General features: G+C 31.0%; 1 protein-coding gene across 1 annotated transcript; it reads left to right on the plus strand.

The window, feature by feature from the left end:
• Positions 1-184: 184 nt before the first annotated feature.
• LOC117177269 (homeobox protein SIX2-like) lies at positions 185-24,417 on the plus strand. The gene is made up of 4 exons (XM_033367862.1): positions 185-534; positions 3,961-4,419; positions 22,434-22,759; positions 24,248-24,417. The coding sequence occupies exons 1-4, from the start codon at positions 185-187 to the stop codon at positions 24,415-24,417; spliced, it is 1,305 nt and encodes a 434-aa protein (XP_033223753.1).
• The last annotated feature ends 122 nt before the right edge of the window (positions 24,418-24,539 follow it).

The following is a 24,539-nucleotide window of genomic DNA, read 5'->3' on the forward strand; positions in this document are numbered from 1 at the left end:
CGATGAATGGAACTCGTAGGCTCAAACAACCGTGTTGTGGCGATCGCGGTTGTATTTGCGAGCAAAACATGAGGAAGGGTGAGGAAGAGCGGTACCGGAAATTGAATCCTGAGTTGAACTAAAGTGATGTGAAGTGATCGTACCTGGTGGAATATTGGCGTTAAAGAATTGGGTGTATCCAAGTATGTCTGACTGTTCCGATCAACTATCATCGCCAAATAGCGATTGTAATAGTCAAATGGGAATGGTTCATCGAAATTTGGGCTCGATTGGACAGTTCGGCGGTTCCCCGATGTCAGGATTGACAATCAGTCATCATCCCCATTCGCAAAATCTGACTCCGACGTCCAACGGAAGTCCCAGGTATTCGCAGGAACTCACTACGTGCAATTCCGGTAGTTTGTCTTCGAATTTAGCAAATTCGGGTCCTATCAGCCTGGGAGGAAATAGCAGTGGCTCCAGTTTTACGGAGGAGCAGATTTCTTGTTTGTGCAAAAGCATGATCCAGAAAAAGGATATGACAAATTTGGAAAGGTAAGTTTTTCGAGGTTATTACATAAAAAAAGTGCAAGTGTTCAATTTTTGTAGTGTAGTTTATAAACTATTGCAAGAAAAAGAATAATTAAATGAATCCATGTTTAGTCGATCCAAATAGAAGTTCTAGGATGCAAATATATTTTAGGTAAAATTTAAAACTACCCACTTGACTATAGCAAAAAAGAAGAATTTTATATTTGGATTAAGAGTGTTGTTTAGAGAATGCAAAACTGGTAAGTTTTGAATAATTAAATTGTACTTTTAATCCCGAAGTTAAGGAATTGTCAGCTATTATTTGAAGTTCAGTATTTAAAAAAAAATTAGATTGGAGATATTTAAAACTGAAAAACTTCAAAACGATCAGATTTTCAAGGTTGATCAATTCGAAACGTTTCAATTATTACAAATGGTAAAATTTGAAATGAAAAATTATGTTTCGTTGAAATTCTTCAATATTTAAAAGTTTAACGCTGAAAAGCCTGATACTCAGGATAATTAAGACCTCTATTAGATGTAAGGTATTTGAAATCAAGTGTCTACGCGTACCGAAAAAATACAGCTGTACTTACTGAAATTTCGGTACAAATAGCATTTTCCAGCTCCTCATATGCTTTCCGAAAAAAGCTGCATATAATTTGTACAGAAATTTCGGTGCTATTTTATATGTTTAATGCTTTTATAAAAATATATTTCAAATTTGAAGTCTTATTATTTCTCCAATTTCAATATAAATGACTTAAAATATGAAGTATTTAAAACCAAAATGTTTATTTGTAGCATTTCACATTTGAAATTCAACAATTCTAATTTGAAAGCTCCCCGAGGCGAAATCCTAATACTCGGCAAGTCCTCCCTGCATGCTCTGTCACGAAAAATAGAGTTCTGCGCGAGGTTGGAGAGACCTTTTCATATTCCCTTTTCCTCCAAAAAGGCTCGAAAATTGCGAACCTCCGTGCTCTGTCAAACCGAGTTCGCCCTGATGATTTCAGATTATTGAGCGAGCACGTAGCGAGGTTTCAGAAAAATATTCAATGTTTCACGAGTGCTCGCTAAAGCCTCTTTAATGCTCGCGGAAGCCTACTTATTTCCAAATTCGCAATTGTCGAGCCTTTTTGCAGGAAAAAAGAGTATGAAAAGCTCTCTCCAACCTCACGCAGAACTCTTATTTTTCGTGACAGAGCATGCAGGGAGGACTTGCCGTACGTGTACCGAAATTGCGGTACGATTATCGTGACCTGAGAGAGGGTTTATTTGTGCTATTTGTATTTGCATGTATGTAAACTGAAAGTATCCTATTTTTTTTAAATTTCGAGTTGAAAATAACATAATGATGTACATTTTTGGTTTTTAAAATTAAAAAATCATCCAGTTATTCAAATTTAGTTCAAATGTTTATGATACAACATATGAAAAGTTTTTAAATTAGAAGTGTTTTGAATTAAATTGAGGTTAAAGTATTAAAAATTCACGTTAGGGAAATAAAATAATTTAAAATTAAAATAACGTTCAAATGGAAAAAGCTTCCACGATCAAAATAGTTTGAGTTAATAATGAATTAAGAAATGTTAGCCTAGTAATTAAAAATATATATAATCTAAAAAGCAATTAAATTGTTAAATAGACCCCGGCGGGAAGCCATCGAAATATCAAATAATGTAATTTTTTATACTATTTTATTGGGATTATTTTCTAAAATGTTCGAATTTTAAGATTAAGGTGTTTAAATATTCAAGCAAAATCGCTTGTGCCTATGTTTTTCAAAAATGATTCAGATTTTAAAGCAATCAAAATTTGCATTGAAACCACACATATTTAACTTGAAAATATTAGATTTTCTAATTTAATGTTAAAGAAAAGGAAGCTGTTTTAATATTAATTAAATTTAACAGATACATGTAAATCTTGAATTCTGAGTGATTTTAAACATTAAACTATATTTGATAAAAATATAACAAAAATGGCGTTAAAATATAAATGGAATACGTAATCGACCGTTATCACATTTCCACATACTTATTCGATAATACCAAACAATAATTTTTCCCCTTCAAATTTAGCAGGCTCATAAGCTTTACGACAAAATTCGATGATCATTGCGAAATTAATCGTCAACGGTGGCAAATGCGCACGTGACTAAAAACTTAAACTGAAAGTGTGAGAAAAATTTCCAGTCTTTTTCAGAATTAAAAAATTTGTCGACATCGAAAATATGTCGACATAGTTTTAAATTATTTAGAGCTTCAGTTTTTTTCGAATTAAAAGAATTTCAATATTTTAAATAACGCATAAGAAAAATTTAAACTAATTATTCCTAAAATTATCCGAAGCATCAAAACTTCTCAAACAATTTTCTTGTGCATGTTTGTCTAGGCGAAAATAATAATTTTGGCAATGAAATGAGAAAGGGACCTCTTAAAATATTCTGACATTTTTAAAAAATTAATTAGTCGGCGGCATATGCGCTAACTTTTGTTTTTCAGACTTTTCACAAGAATTACATATCTAAAATATTTCAATTATGTATTTTTATTTAAAATTATTACTGTGGACACTAATGATTTTAGTAGGTTAATAATGATACCAGTACTAAATCAAATTTCTTTAAAAAACATTTTTATAATTCCAAACACGAATCCGGAACTACAATTACAAAAATACATATAAGACTCAAAAACATAGTTCCCAAAATCAGAAGGTCCTATTTATTTATTATTTATTTAGAGAGAAAAAGCTTAAACCTCGGTCCTTAGGAATCAGCTACTACAAAATTATAAACAATATGAATTAACGTTAATTTCCGTAAAAATATGAAGTGTTTAACAGGAAGTACAACTGACGATACCAGACGCTAAGAAAAAAAAGTTGAACCAATAAGATAAAAAATTCTACTAATCGTGAATAACTACCGTTAACAGGGGTACATGTGAAAATTTCAAAATTCACATTTATATATTCTAACGCCAAAAACGATAGTTCTTTCGCGCTCAGGGGTAGCATTTTTTCGAATTGAGTCAAATTTTTTTTGCCGATGCCTGGTAGTATACCATTTTCATTTCCTACAAAACACTTATAGTTATAATTTATAATCATTTTGGGACTGTTCAGATCCTGGATCCCGGTTTAAACTTTTTGTAATAAAACAAAAATACATATTTTTTCACAAAATCGAAAGGGGGTGCTTGATAAAAAAAGCAATGTTTTTTATGATACTCGACTGAAAGATTAAGATTTCCATCCGGAAGTACGAATCGCTAAAAAATTATCAGTTTTTCCAACCACCGCATAGTTTGAAAGGTTGAAAATTTTCTTCAACAATTAAAAATTTGTAACATTCAAAATGAACAATGTCAAATTGCATAGAAAAGTGATTGCCTTTCTTCCCGCTATAAAATAAAAATAAAAAATTATAATTTGTATGCCCAGGTTTCTGTACACTTTGCAACCTTATCAATTGGTTCGAGGGGAGAGTGTATTAATGGCGAGAGCGGAGGTTGCATTTCACAACCATGCTTACACGGATGTTTACAACATTCTCGAGAGGAATCACTTCTCCCAAGACAACCACCAGCATCTTCAGCAAATGTGGTTTAAGTCCCATTACATGGAAGCCGAAAAAATTCGAGGTAGAAAATTAGGAGCAGTTGACAAATACAGATTGCGGAAAAAGCATCCCCTGCCACGGTCCATTTGGGACGGAGAGGAAACAGTCTACTGCTTTAAGGAACGCTCCAGAAACGCCCTGAAAGAATGTTATCTCAAAAATAGGTACCCAACGCCTGATGAAAAGAAGAGTTTAGCCAAGAAAACCGGACTTACGCTCACCCAGGTGTCCAACTGGTTTAAGAATCGACGACAGCGAGATCGCACCCCTCAGACAAGATCGTAAGTCTTTTTTTTTAATCTCTATAGTCTATAGTCTATTCCATAAAAGGACTCGTTTTTAAAAAGTATTCCTCAGCTAAATTCCCATATTTTTGAAGAAAATAATACTTAAGAATCTATAGATATCCAAGTTCAGAAAAGCTGACTTAATGCAGGCTTCTGACACATTTTTTTTAAAGATGCAATATCTTAATTAAAATTGCGCTAGTGGGTCAATGTATTTCCTGAATATCAAAGTTGTATGGGGTCTAGCTATTTTGATTAAACTTTAGTGTTGTGTGAGTGTATTGAATTTTAATGATTTCTCCAAGCGTAGTCTATAATGTATAGGTGAGTTTATAGGCCTTTTTAATTTAATAAAAAAACAGAAAAAAAGGTTAAAAAGGGGGCTTACAAAAATAAAAATCTTATTCGATTTTGTGTTCAAAACCGTACGTTTATTTTTGTTTTAAATATAAATATTTATATTCCCTATAGTTTTCTGCGTTGATTGAAACAAAAATTGATGGAGATTCTTTAACTTTCGGAAATATTAATTTTTTAGTGCATCTGCGCGGCCTCATTATCCATGCACAATTTAGAACAAAACTTAGAATTGGTATGTGCAAGCGATTTTTGTTTTATTGGTCAAGATTTTATATAAATTCAAAAAAGTGTCATACAAAATATGTGTTAAGTTTTAAAACAAATTATATAAATAATACAGATTATGAATGTTATAGATAGAATTTTTTTATTTCACTGCGATTCACGTTTTTAATATATTTGTCAATATGGAAATTTGTTATTCAATATCATTTACTAATTTTATAAAGAACCAATTAAAAATTACGGGCTATAGAAATTAAAAAGAGAAAACTATTTTCTCTGCTGTTTCTCAAAAATCCAAAGGTATAAAAACTCTTATGCAACAAATAAAAAATAACCACTGTATGCAAAATTTCAAAAAAAATCAACTCATCTATGGGTTGGTTGGTCCGAGGATGTGTGATTTTTAATGTGACAGAAAAAATACTAATTGTATAAAGAGAAAATAATACGAAAAGATTGGCCGTTTTTTACATACAACTATTTTAAAATATAAAACACAACTAACCATAATACATAGGTAAATTCAGCGTATTTTCAATATAATTCATATTTATATTTCAGCTCGTGACTAAAAAGAAATCTGAAAATTATAAATTTAAACATGCAGAGCATTTAAAGCGGATCTAAGTAAATTTGAATATCATTCTTTAGATGTCCGACTACTCAGATTTTAAAAATCTTCATTGGTTTAACGTTAGTCCTAAATTCAAAATTTTTCAGATTAAAAAAATATATTAGTATAAAAAAGGCCGAACACAGAATAAATGAGTATACGTGAAATTTCTTGTTTTAGATTTAGATAACACCATTTTTCAGATTGGTTCAAATTAAAAAAACTTCTATATTGAAATCATTATAATTTGAAAGCGTTCAATTTGAAAAGTAATAAAAAATACAAAGGTTATGATTTTGTCTAAACGAAACAATTTAAAAATCATTTTTGTCTCGATTCACACATTTGAAAGATTTATTTATTTAGAAATGACCAGGGATTCGAGATAAGAATTTGTAGAAGTTCAAACGTAAAAGAAATGAAATTGATTTTTTAAATATTGAAACGTCGATAAATTTTACATTTATGATCGATTGTTTGTAACGTATAAGTATATTTATTTTTCATTTCAAACTAGACTCCACAAATCATAAAACATTTTTACGATTTTCTAACTTCCTAATTCTTAAGTCGAATGGAAAGGACTTATTCTACAAAATTTCCACATCTGTGTTATGATTCGTCTCGCTTCAAGGACTTATAAAGAGTACCATTTTTGTTTTGTTTCTTCTCAAGTAATTTCAAACTAGAAGTCGCTAATTCAGAATTTTTTTAGACGTAAAATTTTGACTGGAAAGTGAAAGGATTGATTTGACACTTGGTTTCGATTTGTCCAGCCTGAAGGCCTTTTTAATGGAATTCGGTTTCGAAATCTCGTATTGCGGAAAGCAAAAGGACAAAATTATCCCTCTTACGAGACCGAATGGTGACAGGGATGGGAGGCACGTGTATCGACGGGGGTCCTTTCTATACGAGGAATTGCGAGGAACAACAAGTGTGATTCCAACATCTGTTGTATTTTTCTTCCTTTTTCTTGATCCTTGACCATAAACCCAAAAGAATCGGTAAATCACCCTCAAGAGAAGGGACCATTGATCGCATAGTCAGGAAAATCACTCGAGCAGGAAATACACTCATTATTATGTCTTTTTAAGTTAAGAAGAATCTGAGGAAGAATTCGCAACCCATGTTAGCTTTTACTACAGATGTAGAGAATTTTTTGTTCAAACGAGTCTTTGAAACAAAAGTTAACATTCTTGCTTTAGTAATTCACTCAAAAATTCCAATTCATGATGTTTTATTATATAAATACAGGGTGGCCGCAGGTCAATGAAAACCTGGTAATTAGGGAAAACTCAGGGAATTTCTTTAAGAAGCACTTTGAGTAACCATCAAGAATAGTAAGGGCTGATTTAAAGTCAATTTTAGTCACTTTTTCTCTTATAACTTTTTAGTCACTTTTTAAAATTAAAAAAGCACTTTAGTTACTTTCGTTTTTATTAATTAACCCATTTCTGATTTAATTTTGGATTCAGGTCTATACCTATCTCTGGATTTTCTTGAAATATTTTATGATATTTGAAATGATTCCAAAGTGTTATATTTTTTTAATTTTAAGGAATTTTCAAGGATTTGAATGATTTTAAGTAACTTGAACAAATTTTCATGGATTTTTAAAGAATATCCTAGACTTTGAAAACATATGAAACAATTATACGACGTATAAGGTTGTGGGTGGTTCTAAATATTCCAAGTGATTTTATAAGATTTTAAGGGATTTTAAAAGCTTTCAAGGAATTTCATTCAACTTTTCACGATTTCACGAAATATCATCAGGTACATATAACTTAATGGGGTTTTAAAATATTTTAATCGATTTAAAATAATTTATTCACAAGATTTGATAGACTTCTTAGGATTTCAGATATTTAAATATTTTAAGACATTGCCAAATATTTTAAAGACTTATAAAGATTTTAGGATATTTTAAAAGATTCAAAGTAATTTTCAATTGGTTTCAATAAATTAAAAGGGTTTCCAAGGAATTGTAAAGATTTAAAGATATTTTTAAAAAGGTCAATAAATATTCAAGAGCCTTATGAAATTTCAAATGATTCCAAATATCTTAAGCTATAATATATTTCATAACATATTTGAAAAGATTCCAATGGATTTTATAAGATTTTCGAGGTTTTAAATTATTTCAAGGAATTTCAGTAAGCTCTTAAGGTATTTTAATACATTTTCCAGGATATCAAAAAATATCATCTGATTGAATACACTTTCATGGAATTTTATAATATTTCATCGATTTCAAATAGTTTATTCAAATGAAGGGAGGGATTTATATTTCTAAATATTTGAAAAGATTTGCATATATTCATTTCGAAAATTCAATTCATCTAGAATTTATCCTGAATTCTTACTAATTTATAATGTATTCTTTGAAATTCTCTTATATGTTTTAATTCACTTATATACTTTTAAATTCTCTCAATTCAATGGATACAAAAGTTTTCGATTATTTGAGGAATATCATCACATTTTTTTCATTTTCTCAAATTGTTTTGAAATTCTTTTAAACTAACTGAATTCAGTGATTTTTTTCATATTTCTTAATTGTTTGCAATTTACTTAAAATTTAAAAACAATGCACATTAAACTTTTATGAGCTGTATCGATTTCTTCTCATTTCCCTTCAATTACTCTAAATTCAATCCCATTTTACTGAAATCAATGGCATATTTTTGAATTTTTTAAAATTCATTTGTATTATGTGGAATTTAACTTTAATTATTTTGAAGTCGTATAAATTAAGTTCTTTCGAATTGTAAGGGAAAATCAGGGAAAAGTCAGGGAATTTAGAAAATGAACTACATAATTAATAATTTGCTCGATTATTTCTTTATACCTGAAGATAAATATATCATTAGTTACGGACGAATCCTATGTTACGAAATAAGACACAAGATTAATCATGAACTTGATGAAGATAAAGGAAAGAAAGGAAATCATTAGAACAATTCTTGTTATGTCAGATGTTTAATCCGAGTTTTATCAAAGAGACTCGAATATTGCTGACGTTCTTATGAATGAGGATGTGAGCGCTTATTTGTAAAGTTAGAACCTGTTGTTTACAAAAATGGTTATCAGAGCGCTATTAGGCTTCTAGATATTGTTTGGATACAAGATGCCAAAAAAAATGAAAGTGTCGAGGATTGAGTTAAGTGATAGCAGGCGCGTGTTCAGCCGTTATTGATACGAGGACAACACCCAGTGCGAATCACGATAAGATTGCTGCTTCGCGAAATCTTAACCGTGCACAAATAATCACTATCACCTATAGGGTTTAGACAAGAAAACATGCTTGATAATCATGAATAAAGTCATTCTTCAGTTTCACTTTCATTTTTTTATCGTCAGAAACAAATATCGGAACATTAAAAAGTAAATAGATTTATTGAATCTTTGGATTTTTTCTTATTAATTAAAACTAATGAAACTTTTCCCTGACTAATTTTTTATTTTCTCTGAACATGTTACAATTTTCTTTTAGATATAAAAAAATAATCCTACACTTAGAAGATTTTTAATTGGAAAAAAGGTTTGTTTCTGAATGGAATTTAAACACTTTTCGTGTCCGAAAATGGAAGAATAAAATTTTTAGTTAAAAAAACTCATTTTCAACCAAGAAAAAAAGGAATTTTCAACAAAATAATGAAATTTCTAAACAAAGTGATAAATCTTGGATAACTAAAAACATTAATTTTCAACGAAAAATGTAATATTTGATTGTTTCCATCCAAATATTCCATCCAAAAAACTTTCTATCAAAAGGACAAATTTTCATCAAAAGACATCAATTTTCAACTAAAAATTTCAAATTTTCAACCAAAAATAGAATTTTAAAATTTTCTATTAAAAATAAACTTTCAATTAGAAAAACGAGTTTTCAACCAAAGAAACGATTCTTTGGAAAAAATAGAACAGTTAAATTTTCTGCAAAAATTAATTTTCAACCAAATCAAATAAATTTATAGGTAGTCGTTTTGAAAAATTGGGAGAGTTGGTAAAGGGGATGGACTACTCGACTAGTCATCCAGAATTTCGGCACGAAGAGACACTTCGAAATTTATAACGAAATAAGTGAATTTTCAACCAAGAATAAATTTTAACCAAAAAGACGATGTTTCAACTAATCAGATTACTTTTCTACCAACAATAAACATAATGTTCCAACTATGCAATGAGATTAATTCTACTAAAAAATACGAGTGTTAAAAAAACTAATAGGATTTTCATCTAAAACAGATACAATTTCAACTTAAAATAAAACAGTTGAATTTTTAGAAAAAAAATTAATTTTCAACCAAATAAAATTAATTTTCCACGAAATAGCTAAATATTCAACCAAAGAGATACACTTTTAACGATGAAGTTCGATTTTCAATTTAAAAAATTAATTTTTAACAAAGGAGTTTCCCTTCTAACTAAGTAGTGGTACGTCCGCCAAAAACATTAATTCTCAATGAAAAATTTAAGACCGTTGATATTTCAAAAAACAACATTTAATTGTCTACCCAAAATAGTTGAATTCAACGAAAAAATACGAGTTAAAATAATGGTTGAATCCGTAACCAAATCAGATTAATTTTCAACCAAAAAAGTTGTTAATTTAAACCAAAAAGATGCAATTTTTACTAAAACAGATTAAGCTTTAACAACAAACAGAATAGTTTCTTAACAAGTTTGTTGAATTTTAAAGAAAGTAATAAAAATAACGTTGACTTCAGTTTATTAAAAATTCTAAGATACTTTCATGTTTTTTCTGACATTCCCTAACTTTCTCTGACCAGTTTTATATTCCCTGTCTTTCCCCGACATTCTGGAATTCGCTAATTCGCCAATAGCCCAATATTAAACAATTTTTTAGCTATTCAGGCCCTTGAAAAAACAGATGGTTTTTTGTATGAAAAATGATCTTTTAATGAAATGATCTCATCCAAATATTACAATTTTTTTAGCATTGGTGTGCCCACGGATTTGAAAAAATTAAAAAATTTGCATTTTATTTTTAATTTATGACAGATATTTTGTAAGTAAATACCAGTTTAATAATTCATCAGAAAGATGTGAGTGTAAAATAATTTTTGTCGACAACAAAATGATAGACTGGATTAATTAATTTTAATTAATTAATTTTAAGTTCAGGTTTGGATACGCTATTTCACATCGGCTATTTTGTTTTTTGATACTTTTATTTTAGATTCGGAATCGGCGGCCTTAAAAAACATAATAGGCGGAATTAGAATTCATCTTGGTACATTTTAATGTCCACTGTAGATTGCGGAAATAGCGAGCGAAATAGCTAGTATGAAAAAAAATATCGCCGGAATTTTCTCTCTCGAGATAAGAAATAAATTACTTTGTTTTATAATTTGGGATATATATCTTGAGTGAGATAAAAGGGTGGTATGGGGAGACAGCAGTTGACGAGTAAAAAAGCACGATCGCTGATATCAAATCGAGAAAAGGAAACATAAATTATGTGACTAGTATGGTGTGTTGTAATAATCAGATTTCCAGGAGGAACGGCGTTTTGCCACTTGAATCATTTTTTCTACTGGTTCCTCTGTGTAGGAGTTTCTCGTATATGGACCATTGTGCGTGTGCGAATAAAAAAACAACAAAAAAAAAGAATCCAGCTCGAGAGCGTTGTTATGGCTACGGGAACTCTGACTAGCGGTTACGGACCTAAACTCTAAAGGAGACTCGAAATTTTACCTGTTCTACTCCATCAAATCACAAATTCAATTTTTAGAAAAAGAAAATTCATATTGCTGTTCTTATTTTCTACATTTTTAGGAAGTTATAAATTTATTACTTTAAATTTGATCAAGTTTACAATTTTGCTTTTTTTTAAATTCTTAAACGACTTCCCATTAAAAGCTTCAAGATTTTAAATGAGATTACGTTATCTAATCGTGATTTCAAATTGTTTAGCTTTTAAATTAAAAAATTTGATTACTTCCAAGGAGACTTCCATAAATTACGTAACACAATTTTAATAGTTTCCCCTCCCCTCCCTATGTAATGTAACAAGTCGTTTCCATTCAAATTAAAATTGAAACACAATGCAAGAATCCAAGGAATTATACACTCTTGAAAAATTAAGACTTATAAAAAGCCGTGTCAACTAATAGCAGGAAAATATTTATTAAAAACTTCATCTGTACTATTTTTTCATTACTAGTACACATCTCCAATTGCTTGTATTGGTTACGCATTTTTCTAGATTTTTCGACATGTTAAACGTGACCTAAAATAGCCCCAACATTTTACAGAATGATTGCGATCATGCTAAACGTCCATGAAATGTAATGTAAAACTAAATTATACATTTTCTCAAATCTTTTGTCAAATCTAGAAATGTAGAACTGAAAATTCCTATATAGGTTCCTATATAGGATCACACATAGGATCCTATATCTTTCACCTATAGGTGCCACCTATAAGAAATGACATAGGTGCCTATATAGGGCCCTTCACAATAAGGTACCTAATGGTACCTAATGGTGCTTAATGGTATGTATGTCTCCAGGTGCTCCTGGAAGACGAAAAAAACTTCTGCGCAACCGAAGGTACATAGAAAACTACTGCGCATCTTCAGGAACCTATATAGGATCCTATATAGGTTCCTATGCATGAACCTTTATACCTGTATGTCATTTCCTATAGGTGGCAGCTTTAGGCGAAACGGTAGGATCCTATATAGGAATTTCTAGTTGTGCAGAACCTGATAAACTTAAAAAATGTAGAATGATTCTGTGGGTAGTAGTCATTTGATGATATTCCTTGAATTTTTTTGAAATTGTTGTAATCTCTTGAAGCTGCATTGGAATCCTTTAAAATACACTAAAATATTTCTAAACCTTTAAAATTTTCTAAAGCTCTTGAAAATTCCTTGAAATATTTTAGATTTGAAATACCTCAATTCTTGTGAACAAATTATTCGGAATTTCATTGAAGTATTATGAAATCCCGCGAACTCGCCAAATGACATTAAATCTGATGATATTCCTTAAAAATTTTGATCTCATAGAACTTTCTTAGAATCCTTTTAAAGTTTAGGATACTTTAAAACATTTCCAATCTTTTCAAATCTTTCGAAATTCCTTGCAATTTTTGCTGATTGATTTTAATGAACCCAGGCGGAAAAATTATATATAGTTTATATATCCCGTGTAGGAATCCAATCAGGGATCCGGCCGGGTCCCAGCCGGATAGCCCCGCTTTAATCCAGGCGCTGGTCGGGGAATCCGGCCGGGATCCCGCTAAAAACGTCACGGTAAACTGGTCTGATCCCGGCTTCAATACCGGCCGGAATCCGGTCGGGTAATCCGGCAAAAAAGCGGTAAAGAAATGTTGCTTCAGGCGAGAAATTGGTAACTTGTTTGGCTCTTTTAAAAATCATCGTAAAGATTACGGTGAACTTGAAAAGCCAAATCAAGTGAACCAATTCTGGTAAGAAAATTGAAGTAGAATTTTATTCCCTGATGATAGAATCTCATAGCAATTTGGAAGCCACGTGGTGATTTAAGGTTAGGAAGGAAGAAAGTAAAAACTGTATACACAAGACTATATTTTAATTTAAAATAATAATTATTCGCGCACTAAGTGGGGGATTCAAACTAATTACTGAAATATGGTTGATTTTAACTACGAATCTCGATTTTATTTGCGAACTTCGAAGAGACGACGCGACGTGAGTGCAAGGAGCCAAGGAGCATTCTCGTTCCAGGGGCGAAACTGAAAATTACTGAGTGTCTATGCAGACGACCGACACAGCAGGCGCTATATATGGCGGTGAATTTGAAATTTTACAGGCTAAACATTGTCTTTATATAGAGAAGTTTATAAAAATGTTATCCTTTCTGTTTTTGCACATAGCAGAATTGATAACAGTTTAATTTAAAATGTTAAATTATTCGACAAAATTTCATGTTTTTTTTAAAGAATTTAAAAAAGCTCATTTTTGTTTCACTGATCTAATAAATCTTTAAATTATAATTTTCAAATAATAATTCATCTAGCATCCATAATTACGTCTTTGATAATATCACGGTTCTTAAGAAATGTGTAATTTCTACAAAAACATTGACTTGAACAGTGCCCAGCTGGCTCTCGACCATGGGAAATAACCAGGGTTGGCCCGGCCAGTAACCGGCCGGCCCCAGACTACGTGATTCGATAAAAATGTAGCCCGACCGGCTCCCGCCCGGTTCCTGTCCGTGAAACCCAGCCAGGGGTAGCCCGGCCGGGATCCGACCAGAAACCTTGTTGTATTAAGGCCAACCGGGGAAATTTCTACACGGGATAGTGTGAAGTTTTATCTATAATATTCATTTATTGTATACAAAATATGTATAAAAAAATTAACATTATATATAATACTTCAGTCTATATATAAACTATACATAATATTTCCGCCTGGGAAGTCTGATGTTATTTCTTAATATCTCTTGAAATCCATTCAAATATTTAAAGTCTTATGAAATTTTTTGAAATCCTGGAATGTTCAGTCAAAACCCGTATTGAAAGCTTTTAAATTCCCTTAAAATGACTTCAATCCTCGGAAATCTGATCAAATCCGTTAAAAGTTAAAATCCCTTAAGAATGAATTAAAATCCTTTAAAAGTTTAAAACATGATCCTCAAACCTCATAGCTCTTATAAAGTCCTTCCAAATCTTCCGAAATTCTAGGAAACTCTTGTAAACCACTTGACATTTTTTAAATCCCTTAAAATAAATAAAATCCTTGTAGAATCTGCAATTTTTAAAACTCTTTGAAATTCTTTAAACCTAGAACGGTATCTATACGCCTCCGAGGTTTAGACGTAGACGAGAATGAATGTCATACCACGTGACCACGCGACTATTTAGAAAAAATAAACAGAAATAAGAAAATAAAATAAAAAACCATTTGTGGTCTTGAAATATTCATATTTAGGGCGTACACGCCTAGGAAGCAATACCGTCACGATACCGTTCTAGGGTTAAATTCCTTGATATTTTGTGAAACCCTTAAAAATTTCTTGTAATCTTTTACAATACACTGCCATGCAAAAGTTTTAGGAAACCTATTTTTTTCTGACTGAATAAATTCTCTTACTTTTAATTATACCAGAGATAAAAAATGTATCTATAAAAGGTTGATTATTTTCGTAATTCTGAATAAAATAAGCCCAGGGTGAAGCCAATTATTTTAATTTTTAAGTAGATATTGCAAAAATAGTGTAAATTTCAAAGTTTTCTTACATTGTTAATAACTTCCGAAATAATCAACATTTTTCAATATTCTTGGGCTGATTTTGAAGCTATTTTTTCATTGAATCACAACAGCCCACCTACGAGTATAAATTGTAAAAAATTTCTTTTCAAATTGAAAGAACTTGAAGTCTGTATAGGTAAATAAGGATAAAAGTTAAATAAATATATACTTTTAGGAAATTACACAGAAACTTCATGATTATATGTTTAATATATTTTACAAAAATGTTTTTGTTACCAAAAATAACATTGCAATTTTTCCAACTTTTTCGTTACAACTTCAAGTTCTTGCAGTTCAAAAAGAAAATTTTTACAATTCATGCTCATAAGGGATTATTCGCAAATTACATTACGTGTTTTTCTTTCGTTTAAATAAAGATGAGAAAATAATTTCCATGTTGTGACACGGTGTGATACTGTTGTGATAGGTGAAAAAAAAGCTTCAAAGCGAGCCCAAGACCATTAAAAAATGTTGACTATTTCAGAAGGTATTGCAAATTTAAGAAAACATTGAAATGTACACTATTTTTTCAATATCTACTTAAAAACTAGACAAATTGGCTTCACCCTGGGCTTATTTTATACAGAATTTGAAAAACAATCAAACTTTTAAAGAAAAATTTTGTTAGCTGTGGTATAATTAAAATCAAGAGAATTTATTCAGTCATAAAAAAGAGGTGGCCTAAAACTTTTCTACGGCAGTGTACCCTAAAGCCTTTAAAATATTTTAGAAGCTATTGAAATTCTGTGGAATCTTTTAAAATATTCTAAAATCTTTAAAAAAAACTTAATATCTTCGTGTGAAATCCTGTGAGGTCTTCAAAAATTCATTTAAATTCCTTATTGAGAGCCTTTGATATCCTTTAAAGTTACTGAAATCCTTCGAAATAATGTAAATTCTCGTGAAATCCGTTGAAATTCCTTAAAATCCCTTTGAAACATTTGAAATTTCCTGAAATTCCTTGGAATCTTCTCAAATATCTTAGCTCAACCCAATAAACTTAAGAATCCTTGAATAATATTTCGGGTGGTATTAATTACAAAACTGTTTTAAAAAACGTTGTTATGGATATTTTTGTACAGAATGATGGAAAAAATACTAATCTGATCATACCAGTATGTAGCCTTTTTAACATTATTACAATCTTCTATTGTCAAATATTTCAATTTAACATTATATGCTATATTTGTTTTATCACAGTCGCATTGATGTCATGTAACCTTTGACAAACGTGTGAGATTCATATCCAAATAGATTCCTTGACCCCTTGGTTATGTTTTAAAAGTTATTGTTAAAATTTTGGCAATCGCACCTAATAGAAATCTAGTAATTTTTTGAAAAATCGTAAAGACCGAAATACACAAAATCTTTTAACATAAATAAAACTACACGTCCTTAAATAATTTCCAATTTCAAAAGTCCTTCATTTTAACAGATATAGATCACTCTGATTATAATTTGGATGCTCCTAGTTTAATCGATAGTTAGTAAGCCCTTTTATCTGATCGACATTTTTTTCTCATGCAACTCAGCTTTTAGGCTTTTATGGTCTAAGCTTGAGGCCAATGATTTATTCTAACATGGGAAAGAATTTCAAAGAATTTGAAATTCCTTTGAGTCTTTAAGAGACGATTAGGATTTTCTGGTTCAAAGCAATACCCCGGTCGTCCAAATATACCTGTACAAAATTGTCAAATTTTTTATCAGTCTAAAAAAATCGTATCCTGAAAATTGTCACAAGAATATTTATATTTAATTAACATAGGGACTATTGAAATATTTGGGATCCGTTGACAATTGACCGTCATTACGTGCACCGCAATTTCGGTATGAATAAGTGATTTTTTTCTTTACGAATTCCAAGGGGATGGGGATTTTTTAAACAAAATTTGGATACGCAAAGCTTGATTTATTCGATACGCGTAGGCATTTCGTCAAAAAAATATTTGAAAATTATTGTTTTGAGCACAAGAAACACATTATATTCAAAAATTTATAAATCTCGGAATCCAAAGTCGAACTCTAAACTCGAAGCAAAAAATGTAATAACAGTTTTTAAAGATTTTGGTCTGGGGTGGCCGTTAGCGAGATTGATCAGCGACCTGAGTCAAAGCAGTGTTGCAAAACGAACGTGCCATTTAATTAAACTGCACTACGAATTCCTTGATCCAGACAGCTTAACGAGGCTAGAACCGAGTGAGTCACGTTTAGTCTGAAAAGGATTATGGCCTAATAGTATAATATATATATATATAATACATAAGAAAGCATCTAGAGGTGACTTTTGTCACCTCCAATGCTCGTGGCCGCTCGTAATTGTATACCTACAACATCATCGCAGGAGGTTTCAACCATCGTATTAAATTATTTGAATTAACTTATAACATTCTAATCTCATCAGTCACTTGACTTAGTCCGTGGCTATGATGTATAACCGGGTTTACCCGAGTAAAAGTTTAATAAAAACACATAATAATAATAATAAAACTAACATGCATCACATTTTACGCTAAATTAAAACTGGCAGATGACATTTTATGAAGTTTATATACAAAGATATTTTGGTATTAGAGATTGTGATTCGAATTTTGTTAATATTTCCAGAAAGGTCAACACGTAACAATTTAGGTTGTAATTCAATTTTTGGATGTTAAAGGCCTTTAGGTTTGAAATTGTTTAATTAGGAATGCATAGAACTTAAAACTGCTCCAAATTAAGCTTTTTTTATTTTGGAAATTTTTTCACCTGAATAAGGAGCTTTTTCTGCGAGAGAGAAAAAATACAACATAGGGGAGGGAAATTCGACACCTCCATCTTTTTCACGCAATCTCAAAACTCGACGGTCTTTTCTTAATCGATATAGAAAAATTGTCCCCACCCCTGACGAGGTATAGATAATTCGAGCGTCATCACCCTCGCGGCCTTTATATATTGTAGTAAACTATTGGTAGTGCGAACAGCTCAATGGTGAAACGAGAGATGTAACCGAAGCTGTGCCATAAAACGGTAATGGGGCGTCGCATTTCCTTTTCCTAGGTCCTTACAGACGAAAGTGAAAGAAAAAAAGCAGGACCCTTGACGCGTAAGGCGTAAGGCGTAAGGGTGTTTTGCAAAAAAGGCCCAATCTTCCCGTCGACTTATAAAAGGCGCTTGAGGGCAAATCCGATTTTCCTGCCATCTTGATCTTAGAAAACTGTTATCAAGTCAAGACGCAGATTTACGATAGTTTCGTTGTTTTTCTCGATCCGTGAAAATTTCGCCAGTGATTTATAATTAAAAATTGTAAACGTAGGAAGGGAAATCAAATTAAATTTTGGCATTGGACAGGATGGCCGCAAACCTTACAAATTTTTCATTTTTCATGACAAGTAACATGCAAATACCAGCATTTGAAACGTTTAACATTTTTAACATCGAATCTTTTATTCGTGATCCCATCAAATAAATTACTTACAAGAATATTATGCCAGGGTGACCGCAAAATTTAATTTAGAAAATTGTCTCATTTTTCCCTGACCAATTTTTTATTTTCCCTAACTATTAATATTCAAAAGCCATAATATTAATCTTATAACATTTTTAACATATAATATTTTATAAACAGAATAATACAATTAAAAAATTATTATCCGTATAAGTTATTTAAGGCGCCTCTTCAAGAAATTTCCTACCTTTTCAAGTTTTTTTTAATCGCTGACTTTTCCCTGACTTTCCTTGATCAATAAAATTCTCTACGATTTCCTTGATTTTCAGATTCGCACAGACCTAAGACTACCCGGATTGGGTGATTTAAGGCATGTAACGCTTCAAATGATTTGAATTTAGGTTATGCGAATATACCCACAATATTTTTCTGATGGAAGAAAGGGTCATAAAACTGAGTAAATTAAAGTGGTTGAGGGTCGCTGCCTAAAGTTCTTTAAATTTGGGCCTTGAAATGCATCCATAAAAGCGTGGCGGTCGCAGCCGGGGGCGGAGTTGGTCTCTTAGCGACTTAGCCAGTGGCATGCATATTGCGTATATTTCGCATAAGAACAACACGCATGTTCTTAAGATGAGGGACCCAAGGGGCCCATGGTGCGAGACTATAGCTATACACGAGCCAAAAGAATGGAAAGAACAATGCACGAAGGTGACCATTCTTTCGTTAGGATCCCGTCCCCCATCTCCCGTTTCCTCCAGGAAGCTCTTGCCAAGCTCAGGCACACATTTCTTCATTTTCTTGGAACGAAGTTGGCTAGACCATGTGTGACGATTTTAATGTTTTAAACCGAAAGTCGGGTGTCAAGCATCTAAAGTCTAAACTCTAAATTTAAACGATTCCTACATCACAGATTCTTTCGTTTCCTTTTCCAGTTTTCAACCTAAGACAACGAATCTTGGCCTGCCCTAGATTTATAGGGGAATAGCGAGGGTAATGCGGCGCACATAACATATATCAATCAGTAGAAAGTAAAATATATTCTATAATGATAATGTAATGCAAAATATATAACATGTGGATCAATATCCTAGCGTTACTTTATTTATATAAATAATCGAATCTATAGTCTTCCAAAAAAGTCCACGCGCGTCAACTTTTCTTACCTTTCGGGTAATGTGGTGGTCACTATTAATTTGACCTATTTGCAAATTTTAAATAATTTTCTAACAATCGAATGCATATTTTCAGTAAAATCAGATATTTATATTTATTTTCAATTTGAAAAAAATTAATTGGAGCTTCTATTTTGCGAGTTATTATAGGATTCAATATACAAGCGGGTAATGCAACGCATTATTAAAACTTTACCTATTTCTAGCACATGGTATCGTTCGGAAAAGTCAGAAGATCAGTCTTTAGCAAATTTTAATACATTTGGACCAAAATAATATAAGAATCAATTATTTTTTGCAATTGTCAAATTTTTCACCTTGAGAATTAAACAAATATATTCAATAACATTATTTTTTAAACTATTTCATATTTTGTATTCATAAATGCATATACTGAACCTATGACCTCAATTGTTCATAGTACGCCGATTATTGTAAAATCGACCACGCAACATTACCCGCTTATCCCCTGATGCATTTTTTCAAGAAATAGGGAAGATTTCAGCTTTCAGAAAAAATTGTGTATTGGGGAGATTATCGAATAATGATATAAAAATTGAATTGGTTCATTAGCAGTTGAAATGCTATTTTTTACAAAGAAGACTTCAAACTTGTTTGATAATTTATATATATTGAGCGATTTTGAAATGAAAATGTTCCAAATCCAACAATTTCAGATTAAGTATATTCTGAAAAAGAACAATATTTCGAATTTAATGAAAAGACATTGAACTGCTTAAATTGGAAGTGCTTAAAATTAAACAATTTTATTTTTATTTTGAATATTTTAATATGGTGGAACTCTTTAGAAGCCCTCCCTTCTATATCCCTTCCGAGAATTGATTTTACGCAGCGCCGTAGTTAGGTGTATTAGAAGCTTCGCGGGGTTCGCATGATCTTGCGGTTGTCACTCAGGCAAGCAGTCAAGCGTGAACGAACAAAATCAGAGCGGGCTATAATGAGTTAGTTTCCACCCATCGTCAGCCTTAAAATCGGTGCTATAGAAGAGTTTCACTGTATTTAAAATATAATTTTTTCTGATTCGAATTTTGAAAATTGGATCATTTAAAATTTAAAGGAATCGAAATTGTATTATTTCTAATTATGATAGTTCAAAATTGCATAATTTATAATTTAAAATGTTTGATTTTTGATTTCTAATAGTTTTCGATTCGAAGATATTAAACTTTAACAATTTGAAATAGAAAACTAAATGGAATGGGAAAGATTAAAAATGAAAATTGTTTACTACGAAACGTTGCAAATTAAACGAATTCGAACTGAGCAACTGCATTTAAAACTGAAAAAATGTTTATTTACCAAGAGTTGTAATATTAACACTTTTTATACTCAAACGCTTCAAAACCATTTCAATTTGACAATTACAATATTAAAATTAATGAAATAGAAGAATGGAAAATGCAGTTCAGCATGAAAGTTGACAAGCCTGTATAACGAATCAAAATGAAAGAAATGATTCAAATTCAATCACTGAGAAATCAGTTTCAGATATTCCAATCTTTATCTATTCTGATTTTAAACGACATAATGTTTCACTTTTTAATTTCAAATAATTTTATTTTTAACACTTAATTTCGATTTATTATTCATTTTTGAAATCTTCCAATCAATAATAATTTTTTAAAATTTTTAACTAAGACTGACAATTTTTTAGATATAAAATAAAATTTTTTTTTAATAATACAAACTAAGATTTCTATTTATGATTCCCATGAATACAATTGTACAAATTTAAGTCTTTCTATTAGAAATTTTTTCATTTATTTGAGGTAGAAATTTGCAATATTTCAGAACATTTTCAAATAAAAAATAATTTATCTAGCAATGCCTAGTTCTTGTATCTTTTAATTTGTAATTTTGTAAAGCTTGAATTTGAGAAATAATGATCTTAATTTTTAATTCTTTTAAAAATTATTCTTGAGGCATTTAATTTAAAATTATTTTATTAAAAAACCTTTAAACTGACAATTGTGCAAATAGCAGGTCTTTCAACTTGACATTCTATGATATCGAAGAATTTTATAAACCAGATAATTTTATAAGTTAGAAATTGAAACAGTAAGAATATATAGAACTAAAATTTTTAAAAGATTAAAATCGAAGCTAATCATTTTAAAATATTTAAATTTTTCAAGGCCTTAAAAGTTTAAAATTAAACTATTTTAGAAATGCGCATTAAAAACTATATTTTTAAATTTAAATTATAGAAATTTGATAATAATTCAATTTTACAGAAGTCTTGTTCAAATACTTCCAAATATAAATTTCTCAGCTCTGAAGGCTTAACTCGTAAACTTTTAATAATAGAAAACAACGTTTTCAAGTTCTGAAATAATTAAGCACGTGAAATGTTTTAACAGAATCCTTTTGGAACAAACAGTTTTTAATTAAATCACCCCATCTCATTTAAATGTCTTACATTGAGATTGTCATTTAATAATAAATAAATAAATAAATAATTTAATTAATTACCATTTAAATAGTCTTACATTGAGAGTATTTGAATACTCTCACATCAAACTCAAAAAAGTTAAGCAGCGTCAATCTAAAAAAAATTCAAATTTGAAAAGCTCAATCATCGAACCGCTTTGAAATTGAATTTTTCCGCCTTTAATTGATTTCCATTCATAGGGCCCACTTTGTACCTATTTAGCTTTGAAACAAATTTCCCGTAAGACCTTTACCTTCTCCCTTTCCCAGCTCGTTCATGGCTAACATTTTGGAAGATTCCGTAATAATAGCTCTAGTGCTATACTTGAATTAGCAAACCTTTTTAACATAGAAAATCATATCGCTAAGTGCTTCAATAAATGTACAATCATCAATGATATATCCAACGAAAGTGTCATCATTACCGAATTAAAAAATCACTAAGCCTTATTTTCAAACTGACGAATGCAATTAATGACTTCCTGTTTTCAGGGACATGATGCCCTTGAATTGTCAGAGCACAGTGAATGGAAATTTGAACGGGTCTGTCAGCAGCAGTACTGGTCATCAATCCATGCAAAATTTGGATTCGGGGAGTCCAAATTTGGCAATGTCTCCACTCTCAACAATGGGGTTGTCTCCTGTAGGAATGAACCCTTGTAGTCCAATGGTAATGAGTCCCATGGGGCCTCATCATCATGGCTATGCGACTCCGGTGACTCCATCCCCTGTTCATTCCTCACATCCTCACAACGGAGCCCTAAGTCCCATGAATGACGTTAAGGCACTTTGTTATGGTCGCGCCGTTTACGATGGCGGTAAGCTTGGACTTTCACCTTATTTTCATGGTACATTTTTTATTTGATAGTCAAAATATTTTTATTGTGCAAAGAACAAGTGAATTTTACGATTTTGTTTACAAAGAAGGGATAGACTTCCAATCATGACGCAAAGCTCCCTAATAGCACGGAACGTTCCATGAGCGTTCCCTGAGCGTGTAAAATGTCGCCGCTTGGAAAAGTTCCAGGAACTCTCCACTGGGACCTGAGGAGAATTTTCCGTTATTGTTATTTTTAGCAACAATTATCTCGTAAATATTTGAAAAAAGATGTCAATTTTTAGTTTTGATTATCGCATATACTACATTGTAATATGATATCCAAATTAAAAACTGACATCAATTTTGACCTATCGCTTACGGTTTATCCAATATTCATTGATATTAATAACAATAATTGTTCCAAAGGTTCCAGCGGAACGTTCCGTGCTATTAGGGCTGACTTTAGAAAAAACCTATTTTAACTTTTTTATAAATTCTTGAAAAATGCACTTGTAACTTTCAACTTTTTAGACATAAGTATTGTGTAGTTAAACTTTTAGATTAGCATCTGACTTGAGCGGTAAGCGAACAGTGTTTGACAGTAACGCATTACTTATTATAAAAAGTAACGATAACGGTAACGCGTTACATGATAACAAATCAGGAGATAAAAAAAACAATTTTTGTACTAAAAAATTCTAATAGTATAGAAAAGTTTCTTTTTGAAAAGAATGAAATAACTCAAAATATGCCTCAATCTAATTTCTTTTTCGCTTTTCTTAATAGAATTAAAAAAGCATTCTTATATCTTATCTAAAAAATGGTCAGATCAAGAAAACAATGAAATAAATTACTCACTTAAAAAGCGTTTTCCAAACCTAAAAATATTTTTGATCTTTTTATCAATGCTCGTTTAACAAATAAACCGAACGATTCGTTTTTTTCTGCTTATAATAATTAATATTTTTATATGGATTGAATTCATGTTAAATCAGATAGGTTCTACGCACTTAATATCTGCAACTTCGTGGGAAATGTTATTTAAACTATGACATCTATTTTTCTCAGAAACAATGTTACAAATTCTAAGACAGTCATGGTAACATTTAGGCTTTACTTTTCACAGGTAATTAACATGTCAAACACTGGAAGCTAAGGATTGTTTTCGTAATTTCCAAAGTTGGAAGACTTGCAATTTCTATCTATAAATTCTGAATTTGAACGATTTAAAAAATTTCAAAAATTAAACGTTTATAATCGCGAAACCAATCCAACCTGCGGTTTAATGCTCAAAACAATCATACTACTGTCACCATTTACCTGCTGCGCACTTTTCAAATTATTACAACAATTATCTTAATTGTTTGTCATAATTTCGCAATAAAATTTACTTAAATGTCTATATATTTATTAATATTTAGTCTATAATTGTTGGTTAACTATTGTTTTTAATTTAAAAAAATAATAAAAATTGAATAATTCTCAGGTAAAGATATGGATCAAAGCCCAGTCTACTACTCGAGTCATTCGAGCATGTCCCATCATCAGTATTACCAACAAACACACCATCAGATGATGGGTTCTCACCATCATCATCAGCAAGGAATGTCATCAGGATATGAGATTATGCTTCCCCCGCCCCAGCACACCATGTGACCCGTGGAATATGACGAAAATCGTGACGATCACCACGATGAGATTTTTCATGGCCAATCTTGTGACGAAATACTCACACGAGTTCAAACCTACGCCTGATTTGATTTCTCGATTTTTACCGG

The sequence above is a fragment of the Belonocnema kinseyi genome, chromosome 7, assembly GCF_010883055.1.
Source record: "Belonocnema kinseyi isolate 2016_QV_RU_SX_M_011 chromosome 7, B_treatae_v1, whole genome shotgun sequence".
In the NCBI taxonomy this organism is placed as follows: Eukaryota; Metazoa; Arthropoda; class Insecta; order Hymenoptera; family Cynipidae; genus Belonocnema; species Belonocnema kinseyi.